This window comes from Tursiops truncatus, chromosome X (genome assembly GCF_011762595.2).
Source record: "Tursiops truncatus isolate mTurTru1 chromosome X, mTurTru1.mat.Y, whole genome shotgun sequence".
NCBI classification, from domain to species: Eukaryota; Metazoa; Chordata; class Mammalia; order Artiodactyla; family Delphinidae; genus Tursiops; species Tursiops truncatus.
The window spans coordinates 112,816,603-112,840,376 of record NC_047055.1 but is presented as its reverse complement, the minus strand read 5'-3'; the positions used below and the strand labels follow the sequence as shown (position 1 = coordinate 112,840,376).

The window sequence follows — 23,774 nt, the reverse complement described above, 5'->3', positions numbered from 1 at the left end:
TAACTGAGATAACTGTAAGCAGTTATCTCAAGGTACAATATCCTTGCGCAAGTGAATGCTGGTCGTTGGTTCCAGAAGACAAGAGAGGGCAGCCTCCTTCTCTGGCTGTACCGCAATACTCTGACCATCACCCTACCATTAGATTCTTAACCCCCTGGAGATGGAGAGCAAGCTTCTGTTTCTCCAGATGACCCACAGAGCCCCGGACCATTCTGTTTCCAGAAGCATTGCTCAATGGAGACAATATCTTCTTCAGTCATCAGTCTGCTCACTCACTCACTCACTCCATTATGACTGAGCAACTACTCTGTGCCGCACACAGAGCTAGATACTAAGGCTACCCCAGTGCGCATGGCAGAAACGGGCCTGTCCTCAGAGAGCTCCCACCTCTGTGACTGACAGATGAACGGAGCCTCTTTCAGCCAGATCATCACTGCACCTGGCATGTGTCCAGGAGGAAGGCCTTTGTCTTCACTTGGCCACCTCCTTCAACGAACGATCAGGCCAAGGGAGTCACCTGGTCCTACAGAGTCCTGGGGATTTACAAACCAAGTGTAGATCTGTGTATCATGCACAGAGGGATGGCTGGCAGATAGGCGCAGACCCTGAGACTCATTACTGCTGGTGAATGGGGACACGCCATCTCTTCCTGACAGGGAGACTGCTTCATTCGCCATGCCAGGCGCTGCCTTCCCAAACCATTCCCATTCTCCCTCCTAACAGAGCCCCGGTTTTCTTTCAGGACAATGTGCCCAGCAGAGGCACGTCTGGTCTAAGCCAATGATGGCAATCCTGTTCCTCTTTGCCTGTGACTGGTTTAGAGGTAGCCATGTAGCCCAATTTGGATCACTGAGAAATAAAAGGAAGTCTACTGAGAGCCACTGGGAAAGAGATTTCCTCTCTGTCTAGAGAGAGGCAAGTGAGGCGAAGGTCATTTGCGTTGCTGCTTCCTCTTCCCTCCTGCTTGGGAAGCTGTTGTGTAAGAATAGGATGCCTGGAGCTGTGGATAGGTTTAGTGTCCTTATAAGAGGAGAAAGAGACTAGTGCCCCCTCACCTCCTCCACCATTGAGGACACAGTAAGAAGACAGTGCCTGTGAACCCGGAAGAGGGCCCTCAACAGACACAGCATCTGCTGGTGCCTTGAACTTGGCCTTCACAGCCTCCAGGACTGTAGGAAATACATGTCTGCTGTTTGAGTTCTCTTATGACAGAACTGGCAGACTAAGACAGGCATGAATCCTGAGCTAGGTTGTCTGGGTTCAACTCCCAGCTCCACCACTAGCCGCCACCTGTGTATCTGGCCTGTTTCTAGTCTCTTCCTGTTACTTCTTGCGGCAGTAGTTTTCAGCCTTTTTCCTGCCATTGTGCGAATGCCTAACACATGAGATGGATGCTCTTGGAGATCTTGAGGACAGCCGAGCAAAACAAATGGAAAGAGCTTGGGTGACTGACCGCCCCAATGAGCCACTCACCCACCCTGAATGACCAAGTGACCAGGTTTCTCACCGTGTGAAATGAATAGCCCCCTGTTATTTCAGCTAATTTTAGTCAGATATTCTTTATTTGCAACTGAAAACATCTTAAACTGCCATAATTGCAAACATGCTGGCTCAGGACAGAAAAGATAAAAATGATGTTCTTCTTCCCTCCTTATTTTGGGGAGAGCTCTTTTGTTGAGGGTTACCATAGACGGTCTGGCCGTGTGACAGCTTTATTCAATTAATGAACACTCAGGTGTTGTCTGCAAACTACTTCCTTTAGTGGAAATATGCAAAACCAAGCACAAGTCACTGGTCAGGACAAACCATTACATTACACCTGGGATTATATTACATGACTTTATTTCCGCACCTGGTGAATGAATAATTACTCAACATGAACTCATTGTATCAGGGCAAAGCAACTGTAACCAAAGGTTAACTCTCTGAAGAGACAGCACAAGAGAAGTATCAGTGGTGCTCTGAGGCCAAGGAGCCAGTCAGCACCCAACGCCAGAGCGAGGCTCCTGAAAAGGGCCCCGTCTGGCCAGCCAGTTCAGAGAGGCTCGGGGCAGGCCTCTCTAGAGCCCGTTCACTGGCCTGACCCTCTCAGGAGCCTTCCCTTTAAGAGAATCTTATTTTCCTAAAAGATTCCCCTTGAGACCCCACCCCAGGACTCGCCTCCACCAATTCCACGTTGTTTGAAATTGAAATTACCAATTACACACTTGGATTGATGCCAAAAGCCATTATCTGACATTAATGTCCCCCCAATTAATTTTTTTAAATCGACTTTTCTCTGATTACAAAAGTAATACGTGCACAATGCATACTTTTTAAAAGCCATAAAATGGTAACAACAAAACAAAGTCAACTATAATCTTGCCACCCCGAGGCGAGTACTATTACTGTTTTGGTATATTTCCCTTCAGGCTTTTTTCTATATAGACAGCCTGGTTCACATGCTATGTAGTATTTCCTTCTGCTTATTTCACTAAACATTATATGCCATGAGGCTGCAAATCCTTCATCAGTATTTTGATTGTTGTAGAATCTTCTATTGCATTGCAATTCATGATTTAGTGAATCAATCCCCTATCGTTGGGTAAGTGTTTTCAAATCATTCCCCCTCTCTCTGTTGTTCTTTTTTAATTTTAATTAAGGAAAAGGGCTGCACAAATATCCTTGCATGCACTCTGCATCCGTGAGTTTAGCGGGTTCCCCAGCGGGGCCCTGGAAGTAGGGAATAAGACCCAGGGCAGGGAGGTCTGCTGGTGGGGAGGTGGGTGTGAGGGGGGTGGAGGACACGAAGCACACGGGGCTGGGGAGGGGGTGTGCCAGTGCTGAGGGCCTTGGCTGGGCGCTGCGACCGACCACCTAGGTCATGGCTCCATCCTGGAAACAGAAGCCAGCTCAGGAGGCAAAACCGGAGCAGGCTGAAGTGATGAAAGAACAATTAAAAGCCTGCTGGCTCCGGTTCTCCACCTTGGCTGCAGAGTGGAGCCATCTGGACAATTAAAAAAAAAAGGCTCCTGCCTGGACCCCACCCTGGGACTGACTGGATTAGTCTGGGGCGCCGTCTAGGGCAGGGCAGGCTCTCCGTCTCCCCAGGTTTATTAGTTTGTTAGTAGCAGCCACATGCAGGAGCGCTGCTCCAGAAGAGGCTGGGGGTGGGGAGGGACAAGCCAGGACTTGATCACGCGGAGGAGAGGAGAGGGCGCTGGGGCCGAGGGCCATCGGGTGAGCGGCAGATGTCCCAGGGCCGGCCCGGTGAGGCATCGGCAGCAAGGCTCCTCACAGGGTGAGTCCCCTGCCGACCTGGTGTGTGAGCAACAGAGGCGATCAAGTGGCAACCAAAGGCTTGGGTGACCACTGGTGACGAGTCAGAAACACAGCGGCTGGAGAGAGAAGGAGGCACTCGAGGGGGCCGAGCATGCAGAGCGGGGTGGGGGAGGGGAGCGGCTGGGATGGCCGCAGGCCCCCCTTAAGATGAACTCAGCACATCCCCTGGTGTGCAGCGACAGACAAGGTCACAGCCAGGAGACTTCTGCTGGACTCCATCTGGGCTCCCTCCCCACCCTCCTGGGCCCCCTGAAATAGTGAAGTCCCAGGGGGAGCTGAGGGTTTGACAACGTGTGAGAGAGGGGTCTCTCCTAAATCACACTTTCGAAATGACTCAGAGGTGGCCTGGTGTCTGTGTGACGCACTTAGACTGTGAGCCCCAGGAGGGCAGGGACCCATCTCTGCGCTCTCATAGCCTAGCGCCTTCCTGGGGCAAACATGCTTGACATTCTGTGAATGTAGGAACAAATGAACACACCCACGAATGGACCAACTCTGAAGAAAGAACTCTGATTGCAGGCGTGCAGTTTACAGAGGTGGCTGCTAGCGGGCAGTGAGGCAGCAGCTTCGGGGTGGAAGGCAGCCTTCTATGCCAGGGCTGCAGAGGAAGCCTGGCCGGCCCAGTTCGTTTCACTGGCTGAGGTCTGCACTAAAAAGTCCTGCACATGCTGAAGCCTGGCCGCACTCAGCAAGCACACTCAGCCGGAGTCTCCACAACAGATGGCCCAGAGGACTGCCTCGTCTCTGTCACTCAAGAGTAAGAGGAGAGGGACTTCCCTGGTGGCGCGGTGGCTGGGAATCCGCCTGCCAGTGCAGGGGACACGGGTTCGAGCCTTGGCCCGGGAGGATCCCACGTGCCCGTGCGCTGCGGCTGCTGAGCCTGCGCTCTAGAGCCCGTGAGCCACAACTACTGAGCCCGCGTATCACAACTACTGAAGCCCTCACGCCTAGAGCCCGTGCTCTGTGGCGCGAGAGGCCACTGCAGTGGGAGGCCTGCGCAAGGCAGCGAGGAGTGGCCCCCCGGCTCGCTGCAACTAGAGAAAGCCCGCGCGCAGCAACGAAGACCCAACACAGCCATGAATGAATGAATGAATGAATGAATAAGTATGTAAGTAAATAAATAAAAGAGTAAGAAGAGGGCCAAGTCCTGCAGGGGAGCCGCACTCTTAACCTCCTCATGCAGACTCAGCTACACTGAACTTTCTACATTTGAGCTCATAAAAAACACTTTTGGGAAACAACAAACAAAACCAAAGTGCCAGAAAGAAAAAGACGCACCAAGGATGAGGTCACTTGATGAAACGGGAACCTCAGACCTTGAACTTCGACTCACTTCTGCTTTCTGACAGCGAAGGGGGAAACTCTTCAGCACTGTAACGCAAATTTTCAATGGCACAGAGCATGCTCTCATGACTGTGGTCGCAGTAGCTGAGATTAACAGAATTTCCATGACTAACCCGTTGTGGTGCAAAGAAAATGTCCCAATTTTCATGGTAGTTTTGAAATGAATCAGGCTGAAACTTGATATGAGCTTTCTCGCCTGGCTAGGAATTTTTCCCCTTAATAAAAAATGGTTTTAATGCCCATAAGCCAATCCAAAACTCTGAACTGGCAAATGCCGGGTATTTTTTAAAAGTTAGTTTCATACGGATGAGAAGCCCTTGGCTCTTCTGACACTTGGAAAATGAACCCTCTGCAGACATACAGGGATAATTCATGTTGGACACAGAGTCGGCTTGGAAAGGCCTTTGACTCTTCATGGCACACAGTTGCCCATTTTCCATGAATTTAAGTCACAGCCTATTTAGTTCAATTAGAAAATGTGGGCCCATTTTCCATCAATGGGAGGGATGGTACCAGTGACCACAGGTGACCTAAAACACATCCACTGAAAACCCGGACGAGAAACAGTCAAAAGTCTGAGACGGGCCAGCTGTCACCAAAGGAACTGCTTGTGAGCTCCTAAATGGCTCTGTTTATTTATTGTAGCTTGCTGCCCTGGGCTTGAGAACGAGTCCTAGAATGGAAGTTTCCTACATTTGAAGCCTGGCATTGTCGCTCCCTCCCAATATCTCTGGAAACCACCTCATCTCCTGCATGTCTCTGTCAAGGATCCTTAAGTCTGCTGGAACTTCGTGCTTGGAACCGCTGTAATGGATTTCTCAGTCCAAGTCCTGTACCACTCCACAGGCTGGCTACCACCAGAGAGAGATGTGTAAAGTGCAGATCTGAGTACGTCCCTTCACTGCTTCAAGTCCTTCCTGGGTGCCAACGAAATCCCAGTGCCTTAGCATGGCCAACACACCTCTGCCCCTTGGGTGACTTCCTCTTCTCCCCTCCCCCTCCTTTCCTCCCTTCCCCTGGAGACATCAAGGCTTGGCTTGGCAACTAAGACCTCTTCCAAGAATGCAGACTGCACCCTAAAACTGACCTGAGCACTCCCTAGACACTCACACCAATCTCTGCATTTAGCACCCTGAACTAACAGTCCTTGCCGACCTATCTGTCTCCCTTACCCGCCAGGGAAGAAGCCGCGGTTCTTATCTCTGTTTTTCCCAGGCCCAGCATCATACCTGGCTTGCAGTGAGTGTTCAAGAAATGATTATTGAATAAATGCACAAACAACCTTTCTGGGCTTCAGTTTTCCCACCAGAAAAAAAGGAGAGAGTTATCTGAGCTATCAGCTTTGCAGGGTTATTCTTTTGTAAATGAGAGATTATGTGAAAACCCTTTCAAATCACACAGGTAGAATTTTGTTTTCAGACACCATTGATGCAGTTGTGGGATTTGGGAGCAGAGATTTAAGAGCAAGTCTAACTCTTAAAAAAAAATAACCCGTGAACAAAATTTTTCTTTTAAGATTTAAGATGAGAAAACCCTAAACCCACAGGGCCACAGGTACTTCCTCTACAATGAAGAAGCATCTCAAGGTAGTCTGGAAAGGAGAAAATCTCACCCTGCATGTAAATCCTTTGACTAGTGTGGAAAATCTGTGCAGACTACAAAGACGGGCCCATTATTAGGGGTCAGTGAACACCTGTGTTAGCTGAGTCACCAACTGAAAAATTCTCATTCGAGCAATGATTAGATTCTGCAGGAAAATATGCCCTCCAAAATGTGTATGGATACAGCAGATTTGCTGCTGTGTTTTCATTTATCAACCAGGTGTGAAGTTTTCAAGACACAAGCTGCTGGGAGTAAACAAGTTTGGGCTACCGTTCAGCCACCCAACTCCTCCACCCTTCACACGTGCGTGCTCATTCAATCCTCACAAAAACCCAGGCCGCGCAGGCCACTCTATGCCATAGAGGGAGAGATGGAAGCTCAGAGGTTAGACAACGTGAACAAGGCCACAATCAGAAAGTGGCAGGGCCCACACTCAGATTCACGCTGGTGGAATTCCTCCCACTACAGAGCACTGGACAGACAGCAGGAACATTTGACTTTCCTTCTTAGCCAACTGATAGTGAATTCTGAGAACTGTTTCTACATCAAGAACAAGAAAAGATGCCAGGAAATGTAGAGTGTGTGTGTGTATGTGTGTGTGTGTGTGTGTGTGTGAAGAAACCACTCTATGTTCTGATAACAAGCTGCCTTTGTTCTATTTTACCAAAATGTGTTTTTAAAAGGACCAAAAAGGGGGCTGGCTTCCTTAAAGAAATCTCTGGCAAGAAATGCAAGGTGTTAGGCAAGTAAAGGAGGAATGTTTGGCGATTCAGTACAAAGCAATTTTTACATGGAAACTTGTAGCTCAAGAATAAGAGAGGGAGATGGAGTTTATTTACTCATTCACTTAATCAAACATTTATTAAATATCTACTGTGTGCCAGGCATAGTGAAAGTTCTGAGAATAAAAGTACCATCACTTTATATCAGCACTATCCATTAAAACTTGCTGTGAAAGATCCTTTTTGACCCAATTCCTAGAGAAATGGAAATGAAAAAATAAATAAACAAATGGGACCTAATGAAACTTCAAAGCTTTTGCATAGCAAAGGAAGCCATAAACAAGACGAAAAGACAACCCTCAGAATGGGAGAAAATATTTGCAAATGAAGCAACTGACAAAGGATTAATCTCCAAAATTTACAAGCAACTCATGCAGCTCAATATCAAAAAAAAACAAACAACCCAATCCAAAAATGGGCAGAAGACCTAAACAGACATTACTCCAAAGAAGATATACAGATTGCCAGCAAACACATGAAAGGATGCTCAACATCACTAATCATTAGAGAAATGCAAATCAAAACTACAATGAGGTATCACCTCACACCAGTCAGAATGGCCATCATCAAAAAATCTACAAACAATAAATGCTGGAGAGGGTATGGAGAAAAGGGAGCCCTCTTGCACTGTTGCTGGGAATGTAAACTGATACAGCCACTATGGAGACCAGTAGGGAGGTTCCTTAAAAAACTAAAAATAGAACTACCATATGACCCAGCAATCCCACTACTGGGCATATACCCTGAGAAAACCATAATTCAAAAAGAGTCAAGTACCACAGTGTTCATTGCAGGACTATTTACAATAGCCAGGACATGGAAGCAACCTAAGTGTCCATCAACAGATGAATGGATAAAGAAGATGTGGCACATATATACAATGGAATATCACTCAGCCATAAAAAGAGATGGAATTGAGTTATTTGTAATGAGGTGGATGGACCTAGAGTCTGTCATACAGAGTGAAGTAAGTCAGAAAGAGAAAAACAAATACAGTATTCTAACACATATATATGGAATCTAAAAAAAAAAAAAGGTTCTGAAGAAACTAGGGGCAGGACAGGAATAAAGACGCAGATGTAGAGAATGGACTTGAGGACACAGGGAGAGGGAAGGGTAAGTTGGGATGAAGTGAGAGAGTGGCACGGACATACATACACTACCAAATGTAAAACCAGTAGCTAGTGGGAAGCAGCCGCATAGCACAGGGAGATCAGCTCGGTGCTTTGTGACCGCCTAGAGGGGTGGGATAGGGAGGGTGGGAGGGAGACGCAAAAGGGAGGAGATATGGGGATATATGTGTATGCATAGCTGATTCACTTTGTTATACAGTGAAAACTAATACAACCTTGTAAAGCAATTATACTCCAATAAAGATGTTAAAAAAAAAACTTGCTGTGATGATGGAACCGGCTATATCTGTATTATCCAATATGGTACCACTGGCCCCATGTGGCTACTGAGCACACGGAATACAGCTAAGTGTGATGATTTCAATTAAATTAAATTTAAATAGCCACATGGGGCTAGTGGCAATGAAGATCTCTAACGTGATCCTACATCACACTATTTCTTCTCATATATGCGCAGTTGCTTCATTCAGTCCATATTTCCTAAGTGCGTCCTATGAGCCAGGCTCTGGGCTAGGCATGGAGGGGGATGCAGGGGTGAACAAAACAGCCATGGTCCCCGCCTCACGGAGCTCAGAGCCCCGAGAGGGACCAAATTTTACAGACATAATTACAAATTCTGCTAGCTACTATGAGAGACAGGTAAAAGATGAAATTAGCAATGATAGCATGGTGACCTAATTTAGATCAGCGGAAGGGGTCTGGGAAGGGGTTGGGGCGCACCTTACTGAAGTCTAGCGCTGAGAAGTGAAGTTTCACGTGCATCTATAGCAAACAGTGTTAAGGGGGGCAAAGTAACATTTCACTTTTGCATTCTTTTTTTTTCTTCTGATATTGGCTACTAATTTTTTTGACAACATCTTTATTGGAGTATAAAGGTTCTTCAGAACCTTTTTTTTTTTTAGATTCCATATATATGTGTTAGCGTATGGTATTTTTCTCTTTCTGACTTAACTTCACTCTGTATGACAGACTCTAGGTCCACCCACCTCACTACAATTAACTCAATTTCATTTCTTTCTATGGCTGAGTAATATTCCATTGTATATATGTGCCACATCTTCTTTATCCATTTGTCTGTCGATGGACACTTAGGTTGCTTCCATGTCCTGGCTATTGTAAATAGAGCTGCAATGAACATTGTGGTCCACGACTCTTTGAATTACGGTTTTCTCAGGGTATATGCCCAGTAGTCGGATTGCTGGATCATATGGTAATTCTATTTTTAGTTTTTTGAGGAACCTCCCTACTGTTCTCCATAGTGGCTGTATCAGTTTACGTTCCCACCAACAGTGCAAGAGGGCTCCCTTTTCTCCACACCCTGTCCAGCATTCACTGCTCGTAGATTTTTTGATGTTGGCCATTCTGACTGGTGTGAGGTGATACCTCATTGTAGTTTTGATTTGCATTTCTCTAATGATTAGTGATGTTGAGCATCCTTTCATAAACATTGCTCACCACAGGCCCAAATTTGCTATTGAAAATGATTTAGTAAATAAATAATGTATTTATTAGAAATCAGACTTACGCTGTCATTCACAGGAATGTAAATAGGCACAGCCTTTTTTTAATGCCGTTTAACCCACGGCAATGTTTGTGTACGCATAGAATGACATATTTATGAGGCCAGTGGTGTTCGAACTGTTTACCAGCGTACCTCCTAAAATAAATTTAAAAAACTATGTACTCCCCCCAACAGGTTAAGTTGACATCTAAAATTTTACACAAGTTTTAGTCACAAAGGATATAATTTCTGCTATATTCTAAATATTGATATTTTAAAATATAGCTATTGCTGTCTTGAGTATATTCAATGTAAATTTGAATACCACAGCAATTTAATGACCGCCACCATCCACTTTTTTTTTTTTTGCTGTACGTGGGCCTCTCACCGTTGTGGCCTCTCCCGTTGCGGAGCACAGGCTACGGACGCGCAGGCTCAGCGGCCATGGCCCACGGGCCCAGCCGCTCCACGGCATGTGGGATCCTCCCGGACCAGGGCACGAACCCGCGTCCCCTGCATCGGCAGGCGGACTCTCAACCACTGCGCCACCAGGGAAGCCCCACCAGGGAAGCCCCACCATCCACTTTTAAAAAATCATTAATAAGCTTTTCTCTAACAGTTGGAAATTCTGAATCATTCCTTTCCCTCTCTGAATTCATATTTCCATCATACTTCCACCACTGAATTTTATTCTAACGCAATGTTTTATGCTTTTGTTAACTTTGTCCATTGTTAATTTTTCCATCTTTTTCTGCTATAAGAACATGTATATAAATTGAGAATTATAACTTTTTCATTTCCTGAAATCGTAAGGCTCTAGGTGTAAAAATTACTTTTTTCTGGATTGAGTTATCCTTACAATTATTATTACTATGCAAATGATCAAAACATATGTATACACATACTACTCATTTTGATAAGGAATTTAATAGCATAACAAAGTAGAATTTTATTGGGCTTCTCCCACAATCACTTCATTTGTATCTGTATGACTCTTATCACCAGAATGACACGGTTTGGTATCGATTCTATTCCTATTTTTCATTTTATAGATGTAAGTGCCAAGAAACTTTGTTAACACAAAAATAAGTAGATAGGAATGGAAAGAATTTTCTTATCACAATGTCACTTAATTCCGTGAAGTCCTTCCAAGTTACATACCAAAAATCAGACAGTGGTCTAGCATCATCAAGAACTATTTTTAACTATCTATCGATGGACAACTCAGTGGGTGCCTCCTTCAGTTTTGATGGAAGCAAATAATTAGAAACCAACGACTTGTAAAAGGAGTTTTTGTCCAGTCAACAGAGTCTTTCAGTTTCTCAAGTCTAACACCAATCTCAGAATTGTCTCTGAGTTTGCACCAGGGGTTTTTATACCCCTGGAGCGGGCAAGAGATTGGCTGTGCCATGTGAGGTGGGAAAGGGGAGTGAGAAGGGAAAAGCAGCATGGCACCGGGGCTCTCAGGAGATGAGTTTGAAGAAAGAGCACATAAGAAGATGAGGCACTGTCCGTGGCCTGAGAAGTCTCCATGGTCCCCCAAGGTGCATGTCATCCTATTTGCAGATCACTGTCCTAGGGTGGTCTTTGCAGCATTGCTCCTAGTGAATTGGTTACAGTAGAGTCATGCAATGGAATATCATGTAGCCTTTAAAAGTATAAGGTTGACCTACGTGACTTATATGGAAAGATGTCAAACATACATTATTTAGTACAAAAGAACAAGTGTGGACTAGAACTGTATTGTATTAACATGATCACATTTTAAAAACATCCAACCATCCATCCATCCATCCATCCAGTCACAGAAAGACTTCTAAAGGTGTGTACGACAAATTAACAGTGATTACCTCAGGGAGAGGCTGGGATACCTGGGGACTTTCACTGCCTAACGTCCTGAGTTCTTTCATTTTTTGAAAGTGAGCACCTTTTCCCTTTGTAATTGGGGGGTGGGGAGCAGCTCTTTAATATAAAAAGCCAACTGAGCAAATCATATGAAACGATATCCGATACAGCTGTCAAAATCTCAGCTGATTTATGTTATGTGTTCAAGAACTTTCCTATTTTCCAAGAACAGTAGTCACGGCAAGAATGTAGGTTGATACTTGGTTCTTCTCTCTATCTGAACTGCAGCTGTACCAACTGCAACTCAGAAAGCGCCTGTTTTGTCTCAGCCACGTCACACCATGTCTATATTTTACAACAATCCTCTGAGGTAGGTGGGCATTAGTAACTAACCCTGTCATAAAGAAGAGGAAAAAGGAGCTGAGACTCACTCAACCTGGACTGCGGAGCTACGAATTCAAATCTGAAGCCACCCGAAGCACTAGTATGCATTCACGACAAAGTTATCCCCAATGCATACATAAAGTGCCAAGAAAAAGAAGGTCAACATTGCGAGTCTCTCAGTAAGTCAAATGTGTTCAATTTTTAAATTGGAGATTATATCCTTTCTACCAGGCGATGGCATTTGTTTTTTAAAATGTGCTTCGTTAGTAAAATAAAAACCAGCAGGCCCTCAAATTAGGCTTTTTTTGGGGGGGGGATTGGGGGTAAGTGAGCCTGGGAAATTCCAAAGATCAGGCACCACCCCGGGAGAAAGGACTCCCGCCTGGGGAGGCGGAGAGTGCTACCACAGGGCATCGGGAAGCTAAAGAAAGATTCTCTGGCTTGAAATCAGGCCTCCCTGTTCACTGACACCTCATCTTAGCTTGTCACCACCAGATCCAGTTCCCTTCTAATGGGGCCCCCAACCTCACTCTGCAAGTGCTCAGCACTTTTCTCTTTTAATGAACCAAAGGCAGTGGGAAGCAGCGTGGGCTGAGGTTCCCAGACCATGCCCTAGCGAGAGTCCATGGCTACAAGGAGTCTGATAACTCAACTTTCCTCCTTAATAAAGGGGAGTTTGTCTACAACGCTTTTAGTATGACAAAGGGGTACTTGAGCATCGTTTTCTGGCAGGTTGTGTATCCCTCTGGATATTTACAAGTCAAAGAGAAGCCATAACAGGGCTCTGCCAATCCCTGAATCCACAGCCAGTGGGTGGAGGGGGCATCGCAGGCCAAGTAAATGCCACGTGCAACCTGAGAGCTGACTGTCACCTGTTCCCTTCTTGCTTCCACATTCATTCCCACCTCAGAGGCCTCAGTGGGGCCCACTGCGGATGTAACACGGGATACTACGTACGCCTCTTTGCTGTGTATAGACTACTTTGAATCCACTAGGTGTCCCTCTGCATATGTATCCTTAAAGCTGAAAATGGTCTCAGAGTGTAGCAAAAGCAGAGGTGTTTAAGCAGCTGGGCTGAACGAAGAATGCCACGGCCCTGACCACAGAGAGGGAGGCGACCAAAGTACCAGAGGAGGGCACACCACCCCTGCACACAGGTGAGCTTCTGGGGCTGGCCACAAGTCCACACAGCTAGTGGGCACTGCGACCCTCTCCAAGCCAAGAGCCATCTGAAGGACGCTTGCTGCACACCCAAATGCCCCCCCCCCCCAATCTCACCAGTCACTCACTCTTGCTCAGGGCAGGCTGATGGCTGTGGGTGGCTTGGGCAGGATGACACTGTTCGCTCTCTGTGTTTTAGAATAATTCACACCCCCAGATACATCACTTCCAGGAGGTTATGCAACACTTACGATCGTCACCCCCACTTGGATCTGCTTAACCTCCACCTGTGTTTGTACAGTTGGCATGAAACTTTTCTCACTGGCACTTTGAATGTTTATTGTTTTTGTGCTTATCGGATGGGATGGGGTAAAAGTAGTTTGTGGAACCCATGAAAAGTAAGCATGAACCTAATCCATGCGACAGACTGCCAAAGGCCAGGATTGCCCTGCCGGGGGCCAAGCAGGCAGAGGTGAGCACCTCAGTTTTGGTCTGGACCGATGTTTCTAACTGTGTAGATGTGTCAGTGGAACCCTGACACAGCAGACTCTCGGAAGTGCTGAGAAGGACAAGGGCTTGCCATCAACCCATCTTCTCTAAGACGGTGAGGTGATTTGGAAACCAATGCCGGTGGCCAGATTGGCCTCATTTACTCAGCACAAACCTAGAATCTTAGGCGAGAGGTCGGGAACCAGGGGAAGGGGCACTGGACGGGGAGGCCCAGGCGGAGAACCTCTTCTGAGCCAAGGCTAAGTCCTGAAGGGCGGGGAGGAAACCAAAACCGGTCAGAGGGACTGACTAGGTTCAAGACCCAGCAATCACAAGCTCAACCTGTTTCACTTCCTTGGTATAAAGCGTTTGACCCTAAGCACAATCTCTTTTGCCTTCTATCACCACGCTTGAGAAATGCATAGTGCTTCTCAAATCATCCTGATACAAACTGAAGTTTGGTCATGACTGGTGTCCCTGAATAGGAGCCAGAGCCCCACACATGCACACCCCACAGCCTCATGTGCAGAGTCGATGGTGACATAGCAGGGACCACATCTTCCTCTCCTCTGCACGGGTAATGCCAGCCACCTTCCTGATCCCAAAGACCATGTCTGAAGGTCACTGGTAAAGGGACACTGTCTGTAACAGTGAGCTGTGGCTCTCAAATGAAAGCTCTCACGTCAGAGCAACTAACCCCAAGAGAGCCGAGAGGTGCGGCTTGTTCACACACATGCTCAGCCAGCAGCCCTTCTGGAACACTCCAAATGTCACCCATGGTGTTCTTTAAGACAGGCAGGACACAGTATATGTTGTCCTATTAAACCCGAGAAATTGCTCAATGACCTGAAATGCTACAAGGCCCAATAACTGGCTCTCTAGTTCCAAAAGGGGAAAGTTAAAATATAAAAATGGGGACAGAAAAACCAACAGCCCAAAGCCTGGGATCTAACTCTTCCCCGAAATCTGTCCAAGAAATCCCAAGAAATGGTTTCTTATGGCATAAGGCAGAAATTTCAAATAAGTTAAAATTTTAATCACTTGTTTATAGAGGTTTGGTGTCATATTGACAAAAATTTTGTGTTACTGGTCACTATTAAATTGCTTTATACTATATACAGGCTTAAGCTTTACCACACAGATTTCTAATTTAGCACTGATTAAATTTCATGTTTGTTGTTGTCCTTTCATTTAACATCCACTTAAACACTGGGTATTAAATCTTGGCAGAGTATCTAATCCCAAACATAACACCCTTTCTGTATGAAAACCAGATGCAAATTATATCATTTTTTTCTAGGGCAAGGAGAAAGAGGATGAGCGTTCTCTCAAAGGTCGTGGCAACTTCCTTGGTCCGTGCTTAGGTGAATAACTTAAATATATTTACTTTTTTGTATATAAACTCACAAGTTTCCAAGAGCTCTGAAACCATTTTCACACTCCATTTTATAGAGATTCTCAGGAAATTAGATGGGCCATCCCAGGACCATAAGGCTGCACTCAACTGAGGGGACACTGTCCCTATCCCAGCTGTTCCTAACTCACCACTGGATTCTTGGCACTGACTGGGCTTTCTCAACTTCGGTGCTATTGACAGTGGCATCGGATCAGTCTTTGCTGCAGGGGCTGCCCTGTGTACTGTAAAATGTTTAACAGCATTTCTGGTCTCCACCCACTAGATGTCAGTAGCATCCCCACTCCCACCTCCACCCCCAATTTGGGACAATCAAAAATGTCTCCAGGCATTGCCAAATGTCCCCTGGGGAGACTGGTTGAGAACCACTGATATAGACCAACCTCATATACTGGAAAATTTGGGCTCCACGGGTCAGGGGGAACTAGGTTCAAATCCAACTCTGTGATTTACCAGTTGGTTAACCTTGCCCAAACTACCTGACTTTCTTCATTCCCTGTCCAGTCCCTGTAAAACAAGAGACATTACACCTCCCTCACAGGGATGGTGATGATGAGAAATATATAAAATATACCAAACGTCTAGTAGGCACCCAGTGACTATTAGTTCCTTCTTTCCTTTTGCTTGCTCGCTCCCACTGCTATGATTTCACCACTATAACCTCAGGACAACAGTAGAGGGAGATGAAGAGAGAGAGCGTATGCTCTTCATTGCACTGGAGGAATGATTCTAACACTAGGACGGAATACCCACAGTTATGTTACTCAGAAGAAACTATCACAAATTGTACCTCAAAGAGGAATCAAAGATTATAAAGGCCTGTTCTACCCCCAAATATTCTTAGAAATGCACTCCTAAGTCTTCCAGACGCTTTGTGATTATGCTATCACCACAGCTGTGACGATACGTATCAATGCCCAGGTGGGCCCCAATTTAAGAAAACTGTGTAAAACAATACACTTATTTAACACCTCGAAGGAACTTACTTGTATTACAAAATGATTCCACTACAAGCTTTTAGAGAGCTTCCTTAACACACCTAAAACATAATCCTATTTATAAAAGGTTGGTTTATAGACAACTCAGAAACACTAACACAGTGGCTATTAAACAGATATACAAAGCTGTTTTATAAAGTGAGGCCTCAAAGTGAATGCTCAGAAAATTTCAGTTAGCTCTCTTTTCTTTTCAGTAGCTTTACTGAAGTATAATTTAGATACCATAAAGTTCATCCATTTTAAGAGTACAACTTAATAATTTTTAGTATTTACAGAGCGTGCAACCATCAGCACAGCCCAGCTTCAGAAGCTCTCCAGCACCCCAGCCACAAGCAATTAGCTCTTAATAGCATTCCCAGGGCACAGGCAGGGAAGTGCTTTTACATTTCCTGGTCTGAATGAACCACAGGCCGAGGCATCGGTGAGAGATCCGAGAACAAGCTGAAGTTTGCCTTCAAAGCTTCCAAACCAGTTCCACATCCTAAGACCATAGACTGTAAAGCTGGTAATACTTGGCCCCAAACTGACTGGCATGTGAAGTGTGGGTCTGTGGGGTCAGTTGAAAAGATAGAGGGGAAATCAGCTTCCTCAAGTGAACAGGGGTGGTGTCCATGTAAAGAGACGGAAGTGGGAAAGGTATGATGAGATTTGAATAGAATGGAAAACAAGAGTCAAAACAAAGAAGGCAAGCAACTTAGGAGGAATGAGAAGGGCTTTTTTTTGAAGTCAATTAGTCGAAACTAGATGGCTCAGTTCCCAGGCTGCTTCGCACCTGGAGGCCTGTTGCTATGTGCTTTAGTGTGAAAGGAACAGAAAATCTCCGTAGCATTGAAGTGTAACAGTAAATCCCACCATGCCATGGGAACTACAATATGCACATAATAAAAGTAAATGTTACGGCACTTGACTCTGCGGCCTCTAATCTCCCATTCAATCGGAACAGAGGTTCTTCCGTCAGCAAGAGAAAACCAGACAATTTAATTTTCATTTCTATTCATGTGCAGGCCTGTGTTGGAGCTCATCCATGCTTCCTATTATGTTACTTGAAATATGGCCGCATAGTTTGATACAAACAGTATCTCAAACTGACATCAACAAGTTAGCTTTGGACCAACTGATTTCATTCTAAATTATCTCGGGCTGACAGATGCTGGTAGCTGCCCACACGAGATCTGAAAAAGCCATGCTCCCTAATTTAATATGATAATAATTTAAAATTATAGCTTTATTAAGAGGAAACACAGATTTATTTATAGCTAACAACGATGATTTCCAATGGCTTTCAAGGCTGTATTCTGTTATTCGCAGCGGCCCGCATTTGGACAGCTTCAATTGTCTGAAACACTAACAAGACATTCTGGTACAAATAATTTCCTTCTTGATTCAAAACAATGAACAAATGCTACAAAAGCAGATATACAAAAGCAGCCCTGAAGAGAGCCAGCCCCTTGGCAATGTCCTAATCTTGACCGACCCATCTGCAAAGAACATGTCTGCATCTGGACCTAAGACACTTTGCTTAAAATCCTCTCCTCCGTTGGCCCCTGTGATGTTGCAAGAGCCCACTTTTCCCTTAGATGAGGGCTTTGCACAAGGTTTAGTCTTCAGTTCTAGGTCCTTCTTTCTCTTTTTTCATGGTAAGGATTTTATTTATCTTCTTGACTTTATCTCTTTTAAGCAAACAACAACGTTAATAATAAGCACCTCTGTCTTTTGGCAGCTCATCAACAGATTTTACGTAATTCTGGAAGGCAAGGTGAGGAAGCTTAGAGAGACGTTAGAACTCTTTATAGAGAACAAAGCTGAAGCTCAGAGAGCTGGTGTAAGTTACAGAAGGTCACCCAGCCAGGAAGCAGCAGAATCAACAGCACTCAAACCCAGGTCTGCAGACGCCAAGCTCTGCCCGCCGCTCTGGCCTCAGGCTCCACCTTCAAGTCCTCGTCCAGCACTGACATGGGACATCCACCCAAATCTCAGTGTCAACATGCGTAAATTCATCACGTTTCCCCCCAAACCAGTTCCTCCTCCGGATATGCTTATTTCTACCCAAGTCATTTCCCCCCACCAATCAGTCACCCAACCCTAAAACCTCAGAGCTAACAAATCATTCTCTCCTCCTCCCAAATCCCATCTGTTCCCGAGGACCAGCGCTCATTCTCTCGCATTGCTGCTTGCGCAGCTACCCCTTCTTTCACAAGCCTCTTCTGAGCAGCTCCACTCTGGCTCCCTCTCACTACCTCTCAGGCGAACTATCAAATAACCTGGCTCCCTGTCACCCACCTTCCCTTCATCTGATTGGTCCCACAAAGCTCCATCGCTTATTATCTGAATTTTTAGACCCGACCATGTCACTTCAGTGTCAACCATCAAGAGCTCCCACTGCCTGCAGAAAAAATTACAAATCCATCCCTCTCAAACTCAATCCAGCCCCGACTTCCATTTCCGGGTCAGCACCACCCCTCCACGTCAGCGCAAGCTCTCTGCCGCAGCCAGGCCAACCTATGCTCAGGTATCAGCCCTCTCCCTGTGATTTCCCTGCCTCTGCCTCTACCGAAGCGAATCCAACTTCCAGATCCAGGTAAGTCTGTCCCCCTTCAGGGAGCCTACCCTGACATCCTAGGCACCAAGGAGCAGCCCCAACTCTGATCAGTCTTACTTTCTACCACTCCGTCAGCATTTAGACAGACCGTCAGTGTTACACTTTCCATTTGCCGTCTTAGGGGCCGCAACAGACCCAAAGCCCCTGGAAAGCAGGGCCTGTGTATGAGTAGTATAACCTTGCACTTGAGCAGTAGGTACTCAAGGATTTAGTGCTTGCTTACAAGGCTGCCAAGCATCACTTCTGGCAATGCAAATAATACATACACTAAATTATTAGCTTCAGGAATTATAGTCTCCTGGGATTAATGTCTTCTTGGCAAAATGAGAGTGAGCCACACCTCAGCATCTCTTTCTGGGCGCCCAGATACATACACAGTACGAAGAGCTTCCATAGGCTAACCCTCCCCCATCAACGTCCCCAACGTTTCCCAACCAGCTTGTCAGTGTTTTCGTGACAGCCACCTCAGCCATCTCCAGACCCAAAGAAAACAAGGCTCAGAGGCCAACGCTCTTGACAAGCAAGGCACGGCCCTGTGCGTCCTGGCGGCGGGTGATACCTCCCTTCCTGTGGCGGGCCCCGTGTGACCCTCACTGTCACTTCGCCAACGGGCCAGCCTGCCATAAAATGGGGCCCAAATGTTGAACCACAGCAGTAAAACCAGAACTTAATCAGGCTCATTCTGGTGCTTCCTTCTCATTCACGGCCAACCGCTGCTCTGCTCTCCTCTGCCCTTTAACCAAGTCCAAAGCTACAGCAGGCTAGTGTTTCTATTATTGCATCAGCCCAAGCCGTCAGAAGCTCCTGGTCACGCTTCTTGACTGCGCTTCTCAAAGGCTAAGCGAGGATGTAAAACAGTTTCTGGAACCAGGGCAAACACTTTTGGTATTTACGGTCATGACATATCCTACTCCCAAGCTGTCATAAGATCAGACCAGACACTGCAGGTCAGCAGTTGCAAAGATGCAACTCTATTAGCAGGTTCAGAAGAAAACTGCACCCAAGAAAGAGTAACCCCAGGTGATGAGAATGCTCATGTTGGGCGCCCTAGTGAGCATTCTCTTACAAGGCCTGCCAGCTGTCGGACGTTTGTTTCTAAATTGAGCGGCCAATGCAAATCATGCTGGAACCTTCCATGACAAATCAATCCTTGATAGTGGCTGCCAGAGGTTAGGGAAGAGGAGTGGGGAGGGGCGTGTGGTTAGTGGTTATAAAACGGCAACATGATGGATCCTAGCAGTGAGGGAAATGTTCTGTATCTTGACTGCGGTGGTGGATACACAACCCTACACGTGACCAAACTGCAGAGAACTAAATACACATAAGTACCACTACAACTGAGGAGTCTGGTGGGGTGTATCAATGTCAATATCCTGCTTGTGACCTTGCACTATAGTTCATAAGATGCTACTGCTGGAAGAAACCGGGCAAAGGGTATGTGATTCTCTCTGCACTGTTTCTTACAACTGCATGTGAATCTCTAATTATTTCAAAATAAAAAAATGTAACTTATGAAAGGCCAAGTCCAAAATGTATCCCTCTCTGTCATGTAGAATATGAGAGTGCTAACTTCTGACCATGACAGGTACAAACAAAAGATGTAAAGCTGAAAGAAATGTGGTCCCTGAATCTGGATTTCTTAAAAGGGCTGTCACCCCGTCACACCAACAGAGGCCTCAACCAGCACGCACTTGACCGCACTCCACCCACGCACATCCCCCCAAAGCCCTCTGCCTGTTTACCCACGGACTCGAGCTACCTTCCCATCTGTCACATGGTGGTATCTTGACCTCAGGAAAACTCACTCACGTTCTGAACTAAGTGGCAATTACCGCATCAAAGCTCATTTTTAACTCAAAGTCAAAACACTTAGTGCTGTGTCTACAGTGAATTCCGCCATGCTGCATGTCCACCCATTCACCTTTTTAGACTAAATACATAAATTGCTGGAAAATATGAATATAAAGTGCTAATCCCCACTTCTCCAAAAGGTCTGTTCATCATTTTTTTTTTTTTTTTTTGCGGTATGGGGGCCTCTCACTGCTGTGGCCTCTCCCGTTGCGGAGCACAGGCTCCGGACGCGCAGGCTCAGCGGCCATGGCTCCCGGGCCCAGCCGCTCCGCGGCATGTGGGATCTTCCCGGACCGGGACACGAACCCGTGTCCCCTGCATCGGCAGGCGGACTCTCAACCACTGTGCCACCAGGGAAGCCCCAACATTTCTTTTCATTAGACCTTGCGAGGAATTTTTCCTAAGGCCGGGGAGAGTAAAAATCCCAGGCGTTCTGTTTTAACGTGGAAACCACCATTACTTCCCATCTTTACGAGACTGCAATATCTAAAACCAACTGAGGGTTGTTAGCCTTGCATTTAAATGGTTGTGTTCGTTCTCATCAGGCTGGTGGAAGGGGCAAATCAAGCTCTGTGGTTCTTTTAAAGTTTTGCAAAGAGAAGCGAGAATGCTCTCCTTACTCACCGATGTCATTGCTGCGGTCCGAGAGGTCCTTGTCCAGGATGCCGGAGATCGAACTGCCCGCCAAGTCGATCTTTGGACCGTCACCCCTACATTAAAGACACAAGTCCGGGCATTTAATAATTGGCGTGTGTCCTTGTCATTTCGTCAGCTTTCTCGCTGCACACAAGTTAAGGAGTACGCTGCATGGGGGATGGGTCACACTGTCGCCTCTGGGGCTGACCAGCGGGGGCTGACAAGCTGTCCAGCCACATGGGCCGTGGTGCAAACCGGCCGACAGACTGGAGGCCCTCCCCTCCCACACACATTTTCAGAGACGGCTATTTTAATAACGACTGTTCAGCAATGCACCTTCAACCACAAACCCTCCTGTTGGTCCACAGGGTGCGACGTAGGGCCCGCTCCTGCCCCATGGCCAAATAAGCACCAGCAAACGATACCCAGGAGCTTCCCTTTTAAGGAGCCAGGAATTTAGCCAATGTTGCTTGTCAAAGGTCGGCTACTTTTAACCTTGAGAAAAAGGGTTTCTGGCCTGGAGCGGAGGCACCACCCAGGCTGTTGACAGGCACAAGGTGTCAAGTTGAGATCTGGCAGCCTGAAAGCTGGCGCTGGGGCATGGGCCTATAAAATCAGACAGCTGTTGGGTGGGTGGCCCTGTGCCCATCAGGACACGAGAGACTTCCCTCTCTATCTGGGCTAGGAGCAGCCCTTTGGGATGATGGGGACAGGCCTCCAACACGATGAGAGAAGCAGCCACTCATGCATGGGCAGAAGGTTCCTCCAAATCCCTCCAAACGGGCAGCTCTGGGGACCCTTTCAGGCGGATGAGCCCTGAACAAGATTATCCAAGGTCTGTGATGGCAAGTGAAATAGGAAAAGATCCTTGCCCTTAAAATGAGAGGTTCTTGTCCACGAAATGAGAGGGAGAAGCCAAGTAGTTGTTCCCGGGAAAGCAACAGAAATAGTCCATCTCACAGCCCCCCGTGCTCACCAGGCAGCCGAACTACACAACGAGTAACAGATTTATTCCAGGTGCGTATTGTCAAATACCCACCATGCTGGGGGTGATGAGTGGGCCAAGCCAGGTCGTACCTACTCCGGAGGGTCTCGTGGTCTAAATGGGAGACAGACAGCCCCGGGCCCACATGGCACAGGCTGGGTAAGATATAGGCACATCCAGGTCTTAAGGGAATCAAGAACTGGGTCAAGACAGAGATCTGCGGGGCGCACTGGGAGCACACAGAGGAGGCGGCATCACAGTTGGGCCTTGGAGGAAAAGGGACAGAGGACCTATCAGTAAGAGGCATGACGGAGCAAGGACCCAAGGGTAGCTGGGAGTGCCCAGTGTGGCCGGGCTAAAGTCTGAGATCCTCAGAGAGCAGTGAGAGGAGAAAGGTTGGCAAAGGTCAGACGGTGCTGGGCTGAGTCCCTCGGGGTTTAGTTTGTCCTGGAGGCAATGGGGACAGAGGAAAGCAGAAGCTGGCGACCTGTAAACCTGGAGGTAAGGGGCAGACTTCTGGATTCCCCACCCAAGAAGGGGTGATGGGGGTGGCATTCAGCGAGACATGCGTATCCTTGTGACAGTGGAGAAGGCCCAGTAGACAGAGGTCAGCTTCCCTCAGCTCCCAAGTGAACAAGACTGGCTCTTAACCTCAAGCACCCTCGGCCAGAAGACAAGCAGAGGTGAGAACTCCAGGGAACCAGGGCTGGGCCCAATGGCTTCGTCTCCACCAAGAGAAAGTACGGCTCTAAGACTGTGCATGTGCCTTAGGAGACTGCCTCACCTCAACCTCCCAAGGCTGTGGGACCCCCGGGCCAAATTTCTGTAGCAGACCCCCTCTCCACCCCACCGGCTACCGAAGCTCAGGCCCCACGGGGCACACTCCCTTGGACAGACAGCGAGCCAACAGGAATGGCAGGATTAAGGATGTTTATTTCAAAACTTTATTGGCAGGGCCCGAGCATCTGCTAATTTGAATGTAAACTTCTGAATGAAATGTTTTAGAAATGTGGTACTATTAGTAAGAAAGCATTTTCTTTTTTTTTTTTTATTCTTTAAATTTTTGGCTGCACTGGGTCTTCGTTGCTGCATGCGGGCTTTCTCTAATTGCGGCGAGCGGGGGCTACTCTTCGTTGCGATGTGAGGGCTTCTCTCATTGTGGAGCACGGGCTCTAGGCATGTGGGCTTCAGTAGTTGTGGCTCGTGGGCTCAGTAGTTGTGGCTCGCGGGCTCCAGAGCGCAGGCTCAGTAGTTGTGCCGCACGGGCTTAGTTGCTCCGCGGCATGTGGGATCATCCCGGACCAGGGCTCGAACCCGTGTCCCCTGCATTGCCAGGCAGATTCTTAACCACTGTGTCACCAGGGAAGCCCAGCATTTTCATTTTTAAAAGTTCTTGAGGGCTCCTAATCTTATTACTTGGTATCTACAGAGCCTGAAAGATTTGGTGCTGTCATCTTCCCAACTCACAGACCGAACTCAAGTTATACTCACAGCCAGACAGCTCTGTCCTTTTGGAAACACATCAAGGATTAAAATTTACGAAAACACATGTTCTGTCCAGGGAGAGAGGTCACTCAGGCAAGGAAAGTCCAGTTAATTCCACTGACCTTTTTTTTTGGCCAAAGGTGAGGATGGTTGGAGGTGACACCCTAGTGGGCAGCTGGGGAGAACGTCATGGGGGCAGGGGTTGGAGGTGTGGATGGGGAGATTTGCATGTCAGTGAACCATG

General features: G+C 46.9%; 1 protein-coding gene across 8 annotated transcripts in view; it reads right to left on the bottom strand.

Annotated features, from left to right (window-relative positions):
* SH3KBP1 (SH3 domain containing kinase binding protein 1) overlaps positions 1 to 23,774 on the bottom strand; it is a 343,711-nt gene that overhangs the window by 13,189 nt on the left and 306,748 nt on the right. For all 8 annotated transcript variants that reach the window (XM_019927681.3, XM_073799195.1, XM_019927680.3 and 5 more), the window contains one exon: positions 21,049 to 21,134. In XM_019927681.3, coding sequence (XP_019783240.2) covers positions 21,049 to 21,134 — 86 coding nt within the window. The remainder of the gene's footprint in view (positions 1 to 21,048; positions 21,135 to 23,774) is intronic.